This window comes from Caenorhabditis remanei, chromosome II, assembly GCF_010183535.1.
Source record: "Caenorhabditis remanei strain PX506 chromosome II, whole genome shotgun sequence".
Classification (NCBI taxonomy): domain Eukaryota; kingdom Metazoa; phylum Nematoda; class Chromadorea; order Rhabditida; family Rhabditidae; genus Caenorhabditis; species Caenorhabditis remanei.
The window spans coordinates 631,666-650,003 of NC_071329.1; the positions used below are offsets into that span (position 1 = coordinate 631,666).

At 37.6% G+C, this 18,338-nt stretch overlaps 12 protein-coding genes across 12 annotated transcripts; 8 read left to right on the forward strand and 4 right to left on the reverse strand.

Annotated features, from left to right (window-relative positions):
* On the forward strand, positions 1–3,919 carry GCK72_003735 (uncharacterized protein; the record flags this gene model as incomplete). The annotated part of the gene is made up of 8 exons (XM_003099162.2): positions 1–112; positions 737–920; positions 971–1,097; positions 1,619–1,944; positions 2,639–2,828; positions 2,879–2,986; positions 3,551–3,667; positions 3,713–3,919. 8 exons carry the CDS (start codon positions 1–3, stop codon positions 3,917–3,919), a joined length of 1,371 nt encoding a protein of 456 aa, XP_003099210.2.
* A 271-nt stretch (positions 3,920–4,190) lies between these two features.
* GCK72_003736 (uncharacterized protein) lies at positions 4,191–5,568 on the forward strand (the record flags this gene model as incomplete). Its single annotated transcript, XM_003099092.2, has 3 exons — positions 4,191–4,346; positions 5,013–5,261; positions 5,308–5,568. The coding sequence occupies 3 exons, from the start codon at positions 4,191–4,193 to the stop codon at positions 5,566–5,568; spliced, it is 666 nt and encodes a 221-aa protein (XP_003099140.2).
* Positions 5,569–6,150: 582 nt separating this feature from the next.
* On the forward strand, positions 6,151–6,390 carry GCK72_003737 (uncharacterized protein; the record flags this gene model as incomplete). Its single annotated transcript, XM_003099104.2, has 1 exon — positions 6,151–6,390. One exon carries the CDS (start codon positions 6,151–6,153, stop codon positions 6,388–6,390), a length of 240 nt encoding a protein of 79 aa, XP_003099152.1.
* A 147-nt stretch (positions 6,391–6,537) lies between these two features.
* Positions 6,538–6,807, reverse strand: GCK72_003738 (uncharacterized protein; the record flags this gene model as incomplete). Its single annotated transcript, XM_003099149.2, has 1 exon — positions 6,538–6,807. The coding sequence occupies one exon, from the start codon at positions 6,805–6,807 to the stop codon at positions 6,538–6,540; it is 270 nt and encodes an 89-aa protein (XP_003099197.2).
* Positions 6,574–8,439, forward strand: GCK72_003739 (uncharacterized protein; the record flags this gene model as incomplete). The annotated part of the gene is made up of 3 exons (XM_003099088.2): positions 6,574–6,608; positions 7,603–7,742; positions 8,216–8,439. 3 exons carry the CDS (start codon positions 6,574–6,576, stop codon positions 8,437–8,439), a joined length of 399 nt encoding a protein of 132 aa, XP_003099136.2.
* On the reverse strand, positions 8,194–8,433 carry GCK72_003740 (uncharacterized protein; the record flags this gene model as incomplete). The annotated part of the gene is made up of 1 exon (XM_053724216.1): positions 8,194–8,433. The coding sequence occupies one exon, from the start codon at positions 8,431–8,433 to the stop codon at positions 8,194–8,196; it is 240 nt and encodes a 79-aa protein (XP_053588410.1).
* A 583-nt stretch (positions 8,440–9,022) lies between the features above and the next one.
* GCK72_003741 (uncharacterized protein) lies at positions 9,023–9,262 on the forward strand (the record flags this gene model as incomplete). Its single annotated transcript, XM_003099101.2, has 1 exon — positions 9,023–9,262. One exon carries the CDS (start codon positions 9,023–9,025, stop codon positions 9,260–9,262), a length of 240 nt encoding a protein of 79 aa, XP_003099149.2.
* Positions 9,263–9,411: 149 nt separating this feature from the next.
* On the reverse strand, positions 9,412–9,666 carry GCK72_003742 (uncharacterized protein; the record flags this gene model as incomplete). Its single annotated transcript, XM_003099100.1, has 1 exon — positions 9,412–9,666. The coding sequence occupies one exon, from the start codon at positions 9,664–9,666 to the stop codon at positions 9,412–9,414; it is 255 nt and encodes an 84-aa protein (XP_003099148.1).
* Positions 9,667–10,215: 549 nt separating this feature from the next.
* GCK72_003743 (uncharacterized protein) lies at positions 10,216–10,473 on the forward strand (the record flags this gene model as incomplete). The annotated part of the gene is made up of 1 exon (XM_003099154.2): positions 10,216–10,473. The coding sequence occupies one exon, from the start codon at positions 10,216–10,218 to the stop codon at positions 10,471–10,473; it is 258 nt and encodes an 85-aa protein (XP_003099202.2).
* A 647-nt stretch (positions 10,474–11,120) lies between these two features.
* Positions 11,121–11,360, forward strand: GCK72_003744 (uncharacterized protein; the record flags this gene model as incomplete). The annotated part of the gene is made up of 1 exon (XM_003099150.2): positions 11,121–11,360. The coding sequence occupies one exon, from the start codon at positions 11,121–11,123 to the stop codon at positions 11,358–11,360; it is 240 nt and encodes a 79-aa protein (XP_003099198.2).
* Positions 11,361–12,236: 876 nt separating this feature from the next.
* Positions 12,237–15,164, reverse strand: GCK72_003745 (uncharacterized protein; the record flags this gene model as incomplete). Its single annotated transcript, XM_003099136.2, has 5 exons — positions 12,237–12,522; positions 12,989–13,266; positions 13,955–14,237; positions 14,771–15,004; positions 15,055–15,164. The coding sequence occupies 5 exons, from the start codon at positions 15,162–15,164 to the stop codon at positions 12,237–12,239; spliced, it is 1,191 nt and encodes a 396-aa protein (XP_003099184.2).
* Positions 15,165–16,366: 1,202 nt separating this feature from the next.
* Positions 16,367–17,975, forward strand: GCK72_003746 (uncharacterized protein; the record flags this gene model as incomplete). The annotated part of the gene is made up of 3 exons (XM_003099091.2): positions 16,367–16,446; positions 16,502–17,278; positions 17,729–17,975. 3 exons carry the CDS (start codon positions 16,367–16,369, stop codon positions 17,973–17,975), a joined length of 1,104 nt encoding a protein of 367 aa, XP_003099139.2.
* Between the last annotated feature and the right edge of the window lie 363 nt (positions 17,976–18,338).

Below are 18,338 nucleotides of genomic sequence, written 5' to 3' on the forward strand. Positions count from 1 at the left end.
ATGGAAACAAGCGATCCGATTCTGCGGAGAATGCCACGTGGCGCACGGCCGTGGGCGGTATTGGTGGGAGGAGTGATGTGTATGGTGACGTTCGGAATTGTTTATACTTGTGGTGAGTTGTTAGATTCTAAAAAAAAAACTAAGTTAAATTAAAAATTAAAACATTAGTTGAAATGTAGAAGTGGTGGTTTTAAGAAAATTGTGTTATTTTCGAAAATTTTTATTTCAATAAAATCTGGAAAAAATTAAGAAAAGATTATGATACAAGTTTTTTCATAACTTTTCAATATTTTTTTTTCAAAAATTAAAAATTAATTTTTCTTGATAGTTCTGAGATTAGATTTAGTTTGCAATAACTTTATCCCATCTCTATTGCAAATTTCGACTGAAATTCTGAGTTTCAAGAAAGTTTTATATGAAACATTTATATGCAATGAACTTAAGAAACTGATTACTAAAAATTACTCAAAACAATTGTATCGGCCGTGAAAAAAGGTAAAAAAAATACTAAAGTTCTCAAATTTTTTATTGTTTTGAGAATCTTCAGGGTTAGCAGCAGTATTTTGCTAACTATCCGTTGTTTCTTGGTTTCCAAAAGTATTGAGGTTTAGAAATTTAGCCAAAATTTATACTTTACAATATTTGCAATATATTAAAAAGGTTAACAACTGTTTGTGTGGCTTCAGTTAAGCCGCCGGTCGAAGATAACAAAAATTATTTTTCCATTTCTTTCCAGGTAACCTCCTGCCATATCTCGTCTCCTATTTCCGATGGAAAATGTATCCGGACATGCATACTGGACAGTTGATATGGCTGCAGACACTTCTAAGTGGTCTACCAATGGGAATGGTGATCGGTGGACTTTTTGAAAGAAGTTTCGGTGGGAGAGCCGGCGCATTCATGGGTGCTATTATTTATACGTAAGTGTTGAGTTGAGGGTTTCAAATACTGTAATACGGTGAGTTTTCAGATTTGGTGTGGGAGCCACATTCTACTCCATTCAACATTCCTATGCTGTCACATTGCTAACCATGGGAGGAATCGCTAGTGTAGGAAGTAGTATAGCATACAGTTCGATTTTACCAACGGCTCAAAGGGTGAGTTATATAAGTAGGCAATTAAATTTATATAAATTGATATGCATTGATTAGGATTCACGGGGTACAGTACCATGCATGCAGTAAGATGTATAATTTAGCATTTATTAATTGAAAATGACTAACTTTGAGAGGGTGTTACGGTATTGCTGAATGCTCCAAAATAAGTATATTATGTTTAAACCATACAGAAAACGATAGAGCTTCATTTTTGTAGTTTACAACTTTTTTGTACGGATGTTCCCTAGCAGAGTAATTTCTCCTTCCAATCGGCCCATTTCTGTGCAAAATACTGCGATTTTTGAGCGGTTCCCTTAAAATGACCGTAACTCTCTAGGGAGTGTCCGTACAAAAAAGTTGACAGCTACAAAAATGAAGCTCTGCTTGGTTTTTATATGATTATTTTGTGGAACAATCAGCAATACCGTAACACCCTCTCAAAGTTGGTCATTTTCAACAGAATAATGTCAAATTGAATATCTTACTGCACGGTACTGTGACTAAAACGTTACATATTCCAGTGGTTCCCTGACAACGTCGGTCTCGCCGGAGGTATCATTATCGGTGGCTATGGATGTGGTGCCTTCATCCTTGCCCCTTTACAAACCACTTTTATCAACCCATTGGATTATCGAGTCAACGATCAAGGATTCTTCACTCAAGAAGATCTGCTAGAACGGGTACCTTATGTGTTTATAGTCATGGCCATATTCTTCACGGTGTTCCAATCAATCGGGTTGATTTTCATCGGGCAACCAGATTCTGACATAATGGTGGAAACTGAGAACTTGATTGGGACGAATAGCGAGATTCGAGTGGAGCAGGCAAGAGTGTGGCCGCAGATACGGTATGTTATCTGACATTTTCAACGGGAAGTCTTTCAAACGATCTATAAGTTTGGTCGTAGGTACTTTCGACTACATGGAGTCCATTTCTGCAGTCAAAACCGGCTAAATGTCTCTGCGAGTCGAGTAATGAACTCTCATCATATGGTTAAACTTTTTTTCACATTGAATTCCAAATCGACGAATAGTATACGCAAAGATGTTCTCATTTTTCCAACGTACGAGCACAGATAAACCGAAAATTTACCGGTAAACTACCGGTAAAAAATCGATTTACCGAAAATTTACTGGTAAATTACGGGTAAAAAGCCGATTTTTGCGCTATTTTTGTTCGCTATTTTTAGTTTTTAGGCTGAAAATTTCCTTTTGTCCACGAAAAATCGCTATTTTTAGGCTGAAAATCCCATTATTTTTTACATTTTCTCCCAGTATTTCACCTCAATAAATTCGAATCCCAACTTTTCCGTTGTCCCAACGTCGATATGCCGGTTTCGATTTGGAATTCCATGCGAAAAAACGAAACTATTTGAAAAGTTTGAGAGCTTATAACTCGGTCCACAGAGACATTTATCCGGTTTTTATGGCAGAAATGGATTCCTCGTAGTCGAAAGAATCTATGAACAAATTTATAAATCGTTTGAAAGCCGCGTCTCCAAAAACTTCCGTTGTAAGCCATTCCATTAAATTTTCTTCCAGCACCACCACCTTCCTCGTCCTCTTCATCTCCCTTACCTGCAACGCCACATGGGTTCAACTCACCAGTGGACTCTACAAAGCATACGGACAACAATTCATTGATTCCGACTTCTTTTTGAGTCTAATCGGCTCAATTTCATCAGTTTTCAACGCAGGAAGTCGAGTTTTCTGGGGTGCAGTTGCGGATTCCGTAAGGCTAGAATAGTTTGACACTTAAATCGTGGAAAATGTTGATTTCAGACCTCTTATCAATTCTCTATGTCAATTGTGTGCAGTATGGGCGCAGTACTCGCGTTCTCGTTGCCACTGGTGAAGATGATTGATAATGATGTGTTGTTTTTGGCAACAGTAAGTTGGGATAGGGGGTTACTGTAGTTGTGGATTCGATAAACTAAATTTTGTATGGCTTGACAGAACAAAACTAGCACAAAATGTTTATAGTTGACCATTTTTTGAAGGCACACTACATTTCGAAAGTTACAAGTTTCCAAAGTGAAAAACTCCATAATTTCGCTGATATGCACAGAAATTAGTCAATTTCAAGGCTATTTTACTTTGACAACCTGTAACTTTCCCGGTAGTGCCTCTACAAAAAAGTGGTCAACTACAAAAATGTTTTGCTATTTTTTTGTTTGTTTAATGCGTAGAAAATCGAGTTTTTTTGGACAATCAAGTGACACCGAAATGCTCTGTCAAAGTTGGTCATTTTGTACCTAAAACAGCCATAACCTTTTTAGCGGTACTGAACATCAGTCAGCACACTGGTTACTGTAGGGTTTGAGAATTCAAGGCGTTTCAAGAATAGACATTTAAAATTTTGGAAACTTTTGAAATCGAAAAGTATAACAGTTTCAAAACGTCCTGAAGCCAAACTACCCTATTCTCCCTCACTACTGTACTTCCACATTCCAGGTCTGCCTAATCTTCTCCTGCATCGGTGGAACCTTCTCGATCTTCCCTTACATCACACATAAATGCTTCAGCAAGGCCAACTTCAGTGTCATGTACGGATTCCTGCAGTGCGCGGTGGTAAGTAGAAACATTCTAGTCCCCTTAATATTGAAGTTATTTCAGAGTGTTGCTGGTCTCATCGCTGGTCTGATATCTACTCACGCTCTCAACAAGATTGGATTCGAGAACTTGTTCATTGTCTGCGGGTTCTTTATGATTGTCTCGTTATGTTTAACATTTATCGTCCATAAGACCGACTTGGCTCGATTAATGGTGTCTGCTGAAAGAGAGCATGAAGAGGAGGACGGGGAGTATCAAGTGTTCCAGTGATTCGGGTTTATATGACCTAACTTTTTCTAGGCCATCCATTTCTAGTCATTCTCAAAACAAAACTGTGATGATAAATTCAAGAAACTCATTTGTTTTCCATTTTCTTTTTCCCGTGCCATTCCAGTTTCCTTTTTGTTCCATAAAATAAAATAATCAAATTTTAAAAATTCATTTCCAACCCCACCACCACCACAACTACCACAACTACCACAACAAAATTCAAATTTCTCATCATTTTCTCTAAAAAAGTTTTGTAATCTTCGATCAAATAATGGTAACGGTGCAAACATGGACCGCGTATTTCAATCCAATGATTCTCCTTGTCTGGGCGACGTCGGTCTTCGTATTTTGTGTCGGAAAGAAGAATGAGGCGAAGTTGGCGGATGGATCGATGAAACCGTCTTCTGAGTTCTCGGAGACTTCTAAGGTTAGTGTTAATAGGATCCGCCCATTTAGGTAGGCTGTAGTAGGTTTCAAGACGTTTAAATACTGTTAAAATTGACTTAAAATAGACTTGTGAGATAGTTTTGAATCATTTTAGGTCGTTTTAGACAATTTTGGATCGTTTTAGACCGTTTAATAACGTTTTAAACGGTTTTAGACAGTTTTAGACAATTTTAGACAATTTTAGAAAGTTTTAAGCAGTTTTTGACCGTTTTTGACAGTTTTTGACCGGTTTAGACCGTTTCAGACCGCCTCGAACAAGTGCAGAACGTTTCAGACCGTTTTAGACAATTTCAGAACCGTGTAGACCGTTTAAGACCGTCTTTGCAACCGTTCGGAATGGTCTTGAACAGACGGAAATTTAGCGACGAGAGTAAATAGTTCATCTTTGTTTTAAGAGGTCTGAAACGGTTCAACCGAGACTGTCGCGTAGTACAGTCGCAGACCGTTTTAGACCGCTTTAAACCGTTTTAGACGGTTTTAGACGGTTTCAGACCGCTTTAGACCGTTTTAGACCGTCTTAGACTATTCTAGACCACCCCTTGACTTTCCTAAATCCTTAATTGTGATGTTAACTTGAGATGATGCATTTTGAATTATTTTTTCTTTGAATTATTCTTACAGAAACACTTTTTATATCTTCTTTCAGGCCAGCACCCTTCAACCCCAATCTACACCTCAACCATCACCTCAACCTGCTCCTCAACCTCTTGCGACTCCCAAAAACAGTCCATCAGACACCAAACCAACACCTGTAAAAACACCCGAAGAAGAGAAGAAGCCCCAATTGACTCCACCGAAAAAAGTTATGCAGAAAACACCGGACGCGAAGTCAGTTGAAAAAGCGACACCGCCAAATAAAAGTAAGGAGAAGGTGAAGTCACCGAAGAGGGAACAGGTAGGGGATTTGGTAATATTTATATTCAAAATAAAATAGTTTTCAGCCACAAATCAAACCTGAGACCTTAGATTCCTCGAGAAAAAAGAAGAAAAAGAAGGACGACACCAAGGAGAAGACGAAGACCGAGGAAAGTGATAATATAATAATTATAAAGAAAACGGAAGATGCTGAAGAGAATCCGAAGACAGATTTAGAGTCACATCAGGACGATGAGCAATCAGAGAGACGGAGAAGAAAGAAAGAAAAGAAAAAGAAGAAGGGAGGGAGTCTCGAGAGACCGGAGAGCTCTAATTATGCTTATTGATACGGCAAGAATAAAGTTTTTAGTGGGTTTTATTCAGAATGACAACAATTTTTATAGTTTCTGGAATCTAAAATGTTCAAAAACGAACCTTTTGCCTTTCATATCAGTTTTTGATATAAAAATATGACAGAAATCAACACTTGCGTTATGAATTCTATTTTGAAACCGATAACATGTCTGTCTGGTTTTAGTTTCCGGAATCTAAAATGTTTATACACAAAACTTTTTCATTTTTCGCTTAACAGCTGTTCAAATAAACCACCTGCTTACCATCTCATTAAACGCTATCCATGACATCAACAAATGAATAAAAACACGGAAAAATGGATCATGAATCAGAAAATGAGTCAATTTTATGAATAACAGTTTTCCGGAAAAAAGAGATTTATGGTTTTGGGAATGGTCTCAAAGTTCTAAAGTCTATTATTAGTTCTAGACTTGTTGACCTCATCACAATTGTTATTCTAGGAAAGTTTTTATAAAAGAGAGTGACTGATGGGAAAAAGTATGTTCTCACAGCAGTTTTCAAGCGATTTGTGCTTCTATTTTCATTTACAATTACCCAACCAAAAATTTTCAGAAATGAAGCTTTTCCTGACTGTGCTCCTCGCCTTCTGCCTCCTCCACGTCATCACTGCTGACATCTTCTGTAATGACAAAGGAGAGTGTACTGGAGACGGAAATCCATCTGCTGATACTCGTTGTGGAAACTGTCATTCGTGTACTTATAAGAACTGTTGTCATGTCCGATTCACCAATCCATACACTAAATGCAACATTCCTGGATGGTCTTCTGATGAGTACAAGAATATTCATGGATAAATTGACTAATTGAACAAAAACTGGAATTTTCGATTGTATATTTGTAAAGTAATAAAATAATCATTGCATCCAATATTTTTATTCGATTAACAAAAATGCAAGACATTAGAGGAATTCAAATGACAATCTGACCAAAACTTAGTGAAATCAAGCAACGGGAAGTTTGCTCATTAAAATATTTTCATGAAAATATTTGTATTCATCGGAACGCCATCCAGGTATATAACAAGTAGATATTGGATTGGTGTATTTCACGTTACAGCAGTCTTTGTAAACACAGGAATGACAGTTTCCGCAACGAGTGTCCCCAAATGGTGCTCCATCTCCAATACAATTTCCAAAGTCGTTACAGAAGATGTCAGCAGTGATGGCTTGAAGAAGACAGAAAACGAGAACAACAGCGATGAGGAATTTCATTCTGAAAAAACTGGAGTTTTTGGGAACTGAGAAAAAGGATCTGAGCTAGTAACTAGAAACAGAAAATAGGAAGAGAGCATATCTTTTCCGTTCGTTCAATTTGCTTATATAGTAAAATCTGAGTCAATAATAATAGGAGTTATCAAATGTCCCAGAGCTGTTATCAAAAGAAATGCCGATAAGAATACAATTTGTTTTTGACAACTTCCGCCCATTTTACACACAAATAAGTTGTCAAAACATCCTCAATAGCTGGATTTCATCACTGTCGAATAAAACAACAATGTATTCATCAGAAGTCGATCCAGTATCAAATATGTCTGTGTTTTCCACGATTATTACAGAAGATATCAACAGTAATGGGCACAGAGTATTTTTTTGTGACAAATGTGTCAATTTCGTCTAGTTGCATTTTGAGTAACATTCTGTAATCTGTTGTTTGTCTGCGATGCTCTTGAGAGGATAAGCTATATTGGGCGTTACGTTGATTGGCTAATAAGTACTCCGGGTCAGACGGTGTATTTCAGCTATTTAGGATGTTTTGACAACTTATTTGTTTGTAAAACGGGTGGAATGCGTCAAAAACAAATAGTACTCTTATCGTTACTTCCGTTGATAAAAAATATCTGGTTCATTTGATAATTTTTATTATTGACTCAGATTCTATACTATATAAGCTAATTGAACGAACGAAATATTTGTATGCTCTATTTCTAATTTCAGTGTTTTTAGTTGCTAGCTCTTAACTTTTTGTTTTTCCTCAGTTCTCCAAAACACAAGTTTTGCTTTTTTCAGAATGAAAGCCCTTACTCCTGCTCTCCTCGCCTTCTGCCTCCTCCAAGTCATTACTGCTGACATCTTCTGTAATGAAAAAGGGAACTGTATTGGAGATGGAAAACCATCTGGGGACACTCGTTGTGGAAACTGTCATTCGTGTACTTATAAAGACTGTTGTCACCTAAAGTTCACAAATCCGTACTCTACTTGCAAGAAAAAGGGGTGGACTTCCGATGAATACAAATTTGCTCATGGAATATTTAAACTTCATATAGAAAATTCAACCACAAGCTTATCCGTCTAATTCATCCGCTTAATTTCACAAACTTTATTGTCACATTTTAAAATTTCTTTCATGTTTTCAATTTTTGCTATTGGAATAAAAATATCTGATGCAATGATTATTTTATTAGTATAATACAAATATACAATTGAGGATTCCAGTTTTTTTTTTTTTTTGGATATCCTCATAACTTTTTTACTGAGTTTTGTATCAGATTACTATTTCTTGTCAAAGAATGAATGATGCATGTATGAATTTATTTACAGATAAGCAAAGCAAGCAGAAGCATTAAATTAACATGTTAGTTTTTCAATTAAGTAATTGAATTATCCATGAATGTTGTTGTAGGCGTCAGAAGTCCATCCAGGAATATTGCATTTAGTGTATGGATTGGTGAATCGGACATGACAACAGTTCTTATAAGTACACGAATGACAGTTTCCACAACGAGTATCGGCAGATGGATTTCCGTCTCCAGTACACTCTCCTTTGTCATTACAGAAGATGTCAGCAGTGATCACGTGGAGGAGGCAAAAGGCGAGGAGCACAGTCAGGAACAGCTTCATTTCTGAAAAAAAAAGAAGAAATTTAAGTGAATCAAATCTTTAACTTGACTTTTTTCTGAGATTCACTAGATTTTATATCAATTTTTACGGGAAATATGATAGAAGTCAACAAGTTTACAATTATGCATTTCATTTTGAAACCGACAAAATGTCTGTCTGGTTTTAGTTTCCGGAATCTAAAATGTTTATGCACGAAACTTTTTCATCTTTCGCTCAACAACTGTTTAAATAAATCACATGCTTACCATCTCATTAAACCCTGGTCATGACATCAAAAAATGAATAAAAACACGGAAAAAATGGATCATGAATCAGAAAATGAGTCAGGTTTATGAATAACAATTTTCTGGAAAAAAGAGATTTATGGTTTTGGGAATGGTCTCAAAGTTCTAAAGTTCTATTATTAGCTCTAGACTTGTTGACCTCATCACATTTGTTATTGTAGGAAAGTTACTATAAAAGGGAGTGGCTGATGGGAAAAAGTATGCTCTCACAGCTTTCTAGTATTTACATTTTGAATTATTTATGGTTTTCAAGCGATTTGTGTATCTATTTTCATTCGCAATTCTCAAACCAAAAATTTTCAGAAATGAAGCTGTTCCTGACTGTGCTCCTCGCCTTCTGCCTCCTCCACGTCATCACTGCTGACATTTTCTGTAACGACAAAGGAGAGTGTACTGGAGACGGAAATCCATCTGCTGATACTCGTTGTGGAAACTGTCATTCGTGTACTTTCAAGAACTGTTGTCATGTCCGATTCACCAATCCATACACTAAATGCAACATTCCTGGATGGTCTTCCGATGAGTACAAGAATATTCATGGATAAACGGATTAATTGAACAAAAATTGGAATTTTCGATTGTATATTTGTATAATAATAAAATAATCATTGCATCAGATATTTTTATTCGGTTAACAAAAAAATAAGACATTAGGGGAATTCAAGTGACAATCTGACAAAAAAACTTTGTGAAATCAAGCAACTGGAAGTTTCACATGAAGTAAATTGTATTCATCGGAACGCCATCCGGGTATATAACAAGTAGTTTTTGGATCGGTGAATTTGAAGTGACAGCAGTTTTTGTACACACATGAATGGCAGGCTCCACAACGAGTGTCCCCATATGGTGCTCCATCTCCAGTACAACTTCCGTGGTCGTTACAGACGATGTCAGCAATGACGACTTGAAGAAGGCAGGAAGCGAGGAGAACAGCAATAAGGAATTTCATTCTGAAAAAAAAACTGGAGTTTTCGGGAGCTGAGAAAAAGAAGATCTGAGGTAGTAACTAAAAACACAGAAAGTAGAAAGAGAGCATATTTTTTTCGTTCTGTATGTTTGCTTATATAGTGGAATCTGAGTCAATAATACAAGTTATCAAATGTACCAGAGCTGTAATCAAGGGATGTATCGATAAGAACATAATTTGTTTTTACGCATTTCGCCCATTTTACAAACATAAAAAGTTGTCCAAACATCCTAAATAATCTCACCATATTTGTTCAGGATCATTCAGGATATTTAGATATGGAGGATGTTTGGACAACTTATTTATTTGTAAAATGGGCGGAATGCGTAAAAACAAATTATGTTCTTATCGATACATCCCTTGATAACAGCTCACTTACATTTGATAACTAGTATTATTGACTCAGATTCCACTATATAAGCAAACAGACGGAACGAAAAAAATAGGCTCTCTTCACACTTTCTGAGTTTTTAGTTACTACCTCAGATCTTCTTTTTCTCAGCTCCCGAAAACTCCAGTTTTTTTTTCAGAATGAAATTCCTCATCGCTGTTGTCCTCGCTTTCTGTCTTCTTCAAGTCATCACTGCTCAGATCTTCTGTTATAAAAGTGGAGAGTGTCATGGAGATGGAGCACCATATGGGGACACTCGTTGCGGAAATTGTCATTCTTGCGTTTACAAAGGCTGCTGTCACTTCAAATTCACCGATCCAGAAAATACTTGTTATATACCTGGATGGCGTTCCGATGCATACAAACATCTTCATCACGAGAAACGTCCAGTTGCTTGATTTCACAATGGGTTTTTTCCCGTCGTCACATGAATTCTCCTAATGTCTTGCATTTTGTTATTGGAATAAAAATATTTGAAAAAATGGAATGATTATTTCATTAGTTTACACAGAAGATGTCAGCAGTGATGACGTGGAGGAGGCAGAAGGCAATTAGCACAGTGAGGAACAGTTTCATTTCTAAAAATGGTACAGATTTCTAGAGAATTTAAAAAAAAAAAGGAAAGTACATTCTAAGTAGAATGTAGGCTCCTTTCATATGGAACCTTTCTATTTTCACTTTCAGAGACCAAAAATTATCACAGCTCATGATACACCTGATAGGTTTATCACTAATCTGTTATTTAACAAAAAATGTTTTCAAACTATATTTTCAGACAACACACATATGCAAATTCGAGTCAACACCTGGTTCAATATTTTTGTATTATGTTTGTATCATGCGTGTTTGTACAGATGTTAAACCGAAAAATGCATATTTTTGTAATTTTTCGTGCAAAAAAGTGACTGCTGACAGTAACGGCGGGAAAATATTATTGTAGATCTCTGAAAAAATATAGCGTATAAAAGGACACCAGTTTCATCAAAAAGGTGTGTACACTTCTTTAAGTTTTTCAAAAATCCAGTAATCAATCTTCATTTTCAGAATGAAATTCCTCGTCGCAATTCTCCTCGCCTTCTGTCTTCTCCACGTCATCACTGCCGACATCTTCTGTAACGACCGTGGAATCTGTACCGGGGATGGTGCCCCTGCTGCTGATACTCGTTGTGGAAACTGTCATTCATGTACTTATAAGAACTGTTGTCATGTCCGATTCACCAATCCATACACTAAATGTAACATTCCCGGATGGACTTCTGATGCCTACAACAACATTCATGGATAATTCAATGACTTAATTGAAAAACGAAACAATAATTTAATGCTTCTGCTTGCTTTGCTCATTTGTAAATAAATTCATACAGATAACATAAGTAGATGTAAGTAAGTTAGAAAGAAGAAAGAAGAAAGTTAGAAAAAGATCAGAATTCCTGAAAAATCATCGGAAAAATGAGGTGAAAAATTAAAATTTAGATGAATTCTGCTTTTGTATGAATAGTGGAGTCTCCGGGAGGGTATTTTGAAAAAGTGACATTTTTTACAAAGGCGTATAAAATATTATCAATTTTGACTGCTTATACATATAACATGGTTTTTTTTCTCGAAAACGCTACATCTGATAAAAATCAGGCGGCCTAAAACGCAGCATAGCAAGAAAAGCACACGATCTCGAAAGAAAAAAACTATGTAGAATAAACATCTTGCCCGAACGTGCTGTTTGAGGTGTCTGTTATGACAAGTAATCGAAGGCACACAGTTCGACCCTCGTCCATAAAAAAAAAGATATGTTGCAACAGATGCACCAGAGAGAGAGTGGAGAGATAGCGCAGGTATATAAGAGAGCCCAGAGTCAATTTGGTAGATTCCGTAGGGCATACGGGTGTGGCAATATGATCAAGCCAATCCGAGATTGTGTTACAGTGGGCGGAGCACCAAAGTTGTCGGCTGGGTGGTAGAATATGGTTTATTTAAAAATTAAACAATATAGAAGTTAAAAAAAGTATGAGAACTTTTTGTGAGTTGTGAAGTATTAAACAAAAAATGGTAGAACGTAATATCTAAAGCAGAAACTGGAAAATTATTGAGAATTTAAAGGAAATCGGGAATGATAAGGGGAAGGACAATGGAGAACGGTCTAGTATAACGAATAGAAATTAGAATTTCAAGGATTCTTCATAAGTGCATCATGGGCCTTATCCTCTTCGGCCAGAGCTTTCTCACAATTATCCCAAATCTCCTCAATTTGTTTCTCGAGTCTTTGACGCTGCTCAACATCCTCAAGTTTCAGAGCCGCCATCTCCTTCAAAACCTTGGCCTTTTGTTTCATGGCATTCAACGTAATCCGTGGTTGGAGAATTTCCTTTTCATTCGAGTTGAAATGACAGGAGACAGTTTGATCGTCGAGAGTGATGATCGCAATGTTCGGGTTGCCGACTGAGTTTGAACATCTGGAAAGTTGGTGTATATCTACAGTACCGTTCAGTTGAAAATGCCTAACTTTGAGAGTGCGTCGTGGTAAAACTGAATAACGTTTTATGGATCGAACAGATCAAAAGTAGAACTCCATTTTTGTAGTTAACAATTTTTTTGTACGAGCACTCCTAGCAAGTTACATATCGACAAAGTAATTTCTCTCTCAAATCGACCTATGTCGGCTTAAAGTGACCATTACTTGCTAAGGAGTGTCCGCACAAAAAAGTTGATAACTACAAAAACGGAGCTATACCTTTGTTCTGTATGAACGATTAATAATTTACTTTGTGGGAAAAATTGTTTTACTATGACACACTCTGGACATTTTCAACTAAAAAAGCGCAAAATATGGTATCATTTTGGGCGGTACTGTAAGTGACGCAATGTTGAATGGTCTTTAAAAATTTTTTGTAACTAGACCTAGTTTAGGAAAAGACTTACGCGAAAAACATCTTTTTTCCGACTTCTGCTGATGCTGGAATATAAATAAATCCCTTCAACACGACCTTCTCATCGGGAGCTCCTCCAGTCAATCCAATTGTTATACAATCGCAGGCAGGCTTCTCGCTATCAATACAGAGACGGATGAAGATGTTGACTTCAAGAGCCGAAAGGTTAGTGTGACCCAAATCAATGTGTTTTCCTCCTCGCATTGCGATGAGATGGTCCAAGCGAACCCACGGAGCATGGGCGTATCGGACTCCATTGAATTTGAAGGCCTGGAATAATAGAGGTTGAAAAAAACTGACAAGGGAAGGCCGCCGACCGTGGAGTTATGGGACGTGACTTATACCATTGGAATGCTGAGAAAACGCTGAATGCAAATATATGTTCAATTTCTGTTCTAGAGATCTGATATTTGAGAAAACCAAAGTCAAAGTTCTTTTGTGAGATTTGTGACACGCGAAGAATTTTTGGCAACTTTTTTTTTGCAACTTTAAACATTTGTAACTTTCTGAAAACTTAACCAAGTCTCAGGATTTTTAGACATTCAGACATTCGGACACACCGACAGAGAGATAGACACAAGGTTTGTATTTTTCGTGCAGTTCCTTGTTTTTTCAACGAAATTTTTTGTTCTAAAAAAGGGTTTGCGTTTTTTTTTTCAAGTCCTTCTAACTCTCTGAAAACTTAACCAAATCTTAAGGTGTTAACATAATTTTGAAGGTCTTCTTGGTTTTTCATACAAACTACGTTTTAAGGTACTTGACTTGAAGCGTTAGGTCTAAAGAGATAACAATTCTCTTTTTTCCCAAACTTTAACCTAGTTTTTCTAGAATTCCAAGCCTCGAAGGCAAAAACTGATTATATATTTGGAATCAGCGTTTTCTCATCTGTCCAATGATATAGGTCATGCCCCATAACTCCACGGTCGCTCGGTAGCCTTCCCTGATGAGTACGACTTACCTTTTCATGGCTGAAGTCTGTCGAAAACCGCACACTCTCCCTACAATCCAGTGATCTATTCTTATAGGCGTGATTCATAATGAACCCGATCGCTGCCATATCGTGATTACCCTGAACATCTGCACTCGTCCAGTTATCGAACTCCTCGGCTGACAGAATTCTCTTCATATCGGTTTTCTTCATCGGTCCAAGTCCAAGGGATAGTCCATCGCTTGGAATCAAATGGCGGATGACTTTGTAGATAGCGCGGGCATTGGCGATGGCTGAGCATCTTGCATCGATCCTAAAAGAAAAAATAGGAGGTTTTGCAGTACCGGTCAAAAGGTTGTAAACTTTGGCCGTTTTCGAAAAAAAATTTTTAAAAATTGTCCAACTTTGACAGTGTGTCATGGTAATACTGATTGTTCCATCAAGTAGGTTTTTAATGAATTACACAGATTAGAAGTAGAACTTCATTTTTGTAATTGACAACTTTTTTGTACGAGCAGTCTCTAGCAAGTTACGTTTCGAAAAAGTAATTTCGCCCTCACATCGACCAATTTCAGTGTAAAATAGAGCGATTTTTGAGCTGTTGTCTCAAAACGACCATAACTCCTTAGGGAGTGCTTGCACAAAAAAATTGTCAATTACAAAAATGTAACTCTTCTTTTGATCTAAATAATTCATCAAAAATCTAATTGATGGGACAATCAGTGTTACCAAAACACACTCTCAAAGTTAGGCAATTTCAACAGAACACGGCCAAAGTTCATAACCCATTGACCGGTTTATAACCTATTCACCGGTACTGTATTTGATTTAAACACAAAATCTTACCATTTCGGGAATGTTTTCACATTGACCAGTCTTTCAGAGTACATGCTGCTGGTACCGCATTTGACGACAAGAACAGAGTCATCGGCACGATTGGTGCTGGTGATGATGATGTCGGCCACTTTGGCACCAGAATTGGTCCCATCGTGGATATGAAGAGAATGAAGATTCACTTTCGGGAATCTGAGTTTCATCAGAGCATTTTCCATTTTGTTCGAGGTCGAAGCCAAATTGAGTCTGGAAATGAAAAATATTGCTTGGACATCTGGACAAATAGTCTAACCAACCTCTCCGCCGGAGTCATAAGAGAAACAGGCAATTGGAGTAATTCCAAGGGAAGGTTCTGGATGGGGAATCCATGGACAGCGACCACTTCTACTTTCAGACTTTTCTCCATGGTGAAAATTCAAGTTTTGGAAGATTTCCTGAAATAAATCTATGAAAAGTTTGATAGAGCACTGAAAGGATAGAACGGCGGGATATCGATTTGCAAGATAGAATGACATTCTTGCCAATAGTGTTATTAAGAATTTCGCGGAATGGTCTCGTAGTTGAAAAAGATCAAATGCCGTATTTTTGAGCGTTGCAGGCCTAAAAAAACTCAAATCAATGTTTTTTTTCTGCTTTGAGACCATTTTGAACATAATCGATGCGGGTTTACAGAAGTTTTTGCAAACCGATAATTAGTTAATTAGAAAAACATTTTCATTGCAAATGAAGACATTTGAAATATATCCAAACTCCTGAAAAACCATGAAAAAAGATGAAGGAAATAATTATCTTTCGGAAAAAAGTAATAGTGACTGACTGAGCCAAAGCTAGAGAAGAGTGAAAGATCAAATGACCCCCAACTTGCTTGGAAGAGTCTGTATTCTCTCTTGAAGCGTTATAGTGCAATGGAGCGTGGTTGCATTTCGCGGAGGAAGAAAAATAAAGGCTTTTCCTCAAGAAACACCACTAACGTAGCTGTAAGTAAATTAGAAAGAAACCAGATAAAAGCAACAAAAGCACACGCGGTCTCGAGAGAAGGAATAATGTGGACAACACATCCTGTATTTGGAGGTGTCTGTCATAACATGTAATCGAAGAAACACAGTTTGACACCGCCCACAAAAAAACCGTGTGTTGTAACAGATGGACGGACCATCGAGAGTGGAGAGATAGCACAGATATACAAGAGAGCCCAGAGTCAATTTGGTAGAATACGTCATTGTTCGTGGAGCAAGAAGAGTCAAAAAGGGATTAATGGAAAAGGAAATATTGTCGAGCCAGGCCAAGAATGCGTCATAGAGGGCGGAGCAACATATTTTTGGGATAGCGAACATTTTCTGGTCGGTACTTGAGGTTTACAGTTTTTAGACCTGCAAAACTCGAAAATGTGGTATTTGATCTTTACGAGACCACACCGCGAAATTCTGAACACAAATTTTTTAAAATCACGCCTGCTTTATTATTTATCTTTGAGAAAAACAAATCGTTCGCAAGTGCGCTCTATCGAGACGCGGGACGATATAGAGGCGAACAGGCGGCCCTCTCCATTTCGTTTATCCATTTTTTCCTTTTTCTTCAATTTTTCTCACCAAATAACGATTTCCAGACATGGCTACGTCCTTCCCAATCCAAAAACTTCCGTATTTGGTGCTAAACAAGGTTGTTGGGCTTATGGCTAACATTGAAAGGTATGTAAATATCTTTTTTCATCCTTATAATCAAACTTCTCTATTTTTTTTCCAGACTGGCCCTTCTCCTCACTTCCAAGAAAACCGAATCCCTCGTGCTCTCACTGAAATTCCCAAATGATAAAGTCCATACGATATACTTTGCTGAAGGTAGTTGTGGATTCATGGCAAGTATCCTAGTCAGTGATCATGGAGAGAATGCGACACCGATTAAATTTGACTGCTCTCTGAGAAATGGAGCCGGAAGGAACGAGGAGATGAATGCGATTCAGAAGTGGTGTGACGTCGAAGGTGACTTTATCAAAAGGGCTCAAACTATCTATACCAAGATTCAAAAGTTGTTCCCAGTCTCTGGTCTGAGTCTGAGACTCAATTACTTGAGCACTGAGAGTGTGGAGAGGATTCTCGCCGCTCCGGAATTCAATCATTGGTGGGAGGTGTACACTTCTGGAAATATTCAACCGGATGCCATCAAACTTATCATGGATCACGCATCCCCCCAAAGACGTATAATTTGCGACAGTGAAGTCAAGTTGCCCATCGATTTCTGTCATCCAAACGCGTTTGCTTTCAAAGTTGCCAAGTATTTCGTAGCCACCTGGGCAAGTCTCGATCAGCTTCTCGCTATCCGATATGTTGATGTGATAGGATTGGGACAAACCGGACTTCGATGCGATGATGTTAATGTCTTGCTCCATAAATTTCTGGAGACCGGCTATCAAATGTGCAATGAGCTCGAAATTTCGGTGACTGGAGGAATCGATGTTGATGCTTTGACGGAAGATTTGCTTACATTCAAAGTCGTCAATGGTGTATACACCACTTTTTTTTTGTGAGTCCCATGACTAATGGCTATGTACAGTACCGCTCAAAAAGTTGTTAACTTCGGCCGTTTCAATTAAAATTGCCCAACTTTGAGAGTGTACCATGGTTATTCCTATTGTCCCATCAAGTAGATTTTTAATCGATCAAACAGATCAAAAGTAGAACTTCATTTTTGTAGTTAACAACTTTTTTGTACGGGCACGTCTAAAGAGGTTACAGACAGATTTTAGAGCTATCGTCTTACAATGACCATAACTCTCTAGGGAGTGTCCGTAGAAAAAAGCTGTCCATTACAAAAACGGTGCTCTACTTTTAATCTGTATGATTCATTTAAACTCTACTTGATAGGACAATCAGCATTACTGAAACACCCTCTCAAAGTTGGACAGTTTCAACTGTAAACGGCCAAAGTTCGTATTTTTCGCAAAGTACTGTAGCTATACAATTTCTGTTCCAGGTGCACCCCAACCGCGACCAACTCGAAAATCGCCAAAGTTTTCATCTCCCCTAACCGCATCATTATTAACATCGGTGCAAATGAAGATGATTTCCTGGAGGCGCGTCGTTTGTTGACTCTGATCAGAACGAGAAACAGAATTCAGGAGGAGATGAATGCCGGAGAGATGAGGCAGATGGAGATTGAGCAAGTCGAGAGAGAAATAAATGAAGCTGAGCAGGTTCTGATGGCGGCGATGGCGGAGTGAAGAATTTCTTGTTTTAAATTTATTTCAATATTTCGAATTCGTGTAAATAAACAATTTCTTGTATATGTAGCCTGTTTGTAAGCTCTGAGTTTTCTTATGCAACCGCGCTCCACTGCAACGTAATTTGAACCTTTTTTTTATTTCAATGCCAATGTTATATTTATAGATATAATCAAAATTGTATTGAGTTTGTCCTCCTGGGTGGCATACACATGCCAAGGGGGACAATTTATTGTGGAGATGGTGAGATAAGAAGCGAGTAGCGCTTAAACAACACTTTTCGACAAGATTTTCCTCCGTTTAGGTGTAAAACCCGTCCTTCTTTTCATAATGTTATTTTAGCGTTTCAATTTGATTTTCAAA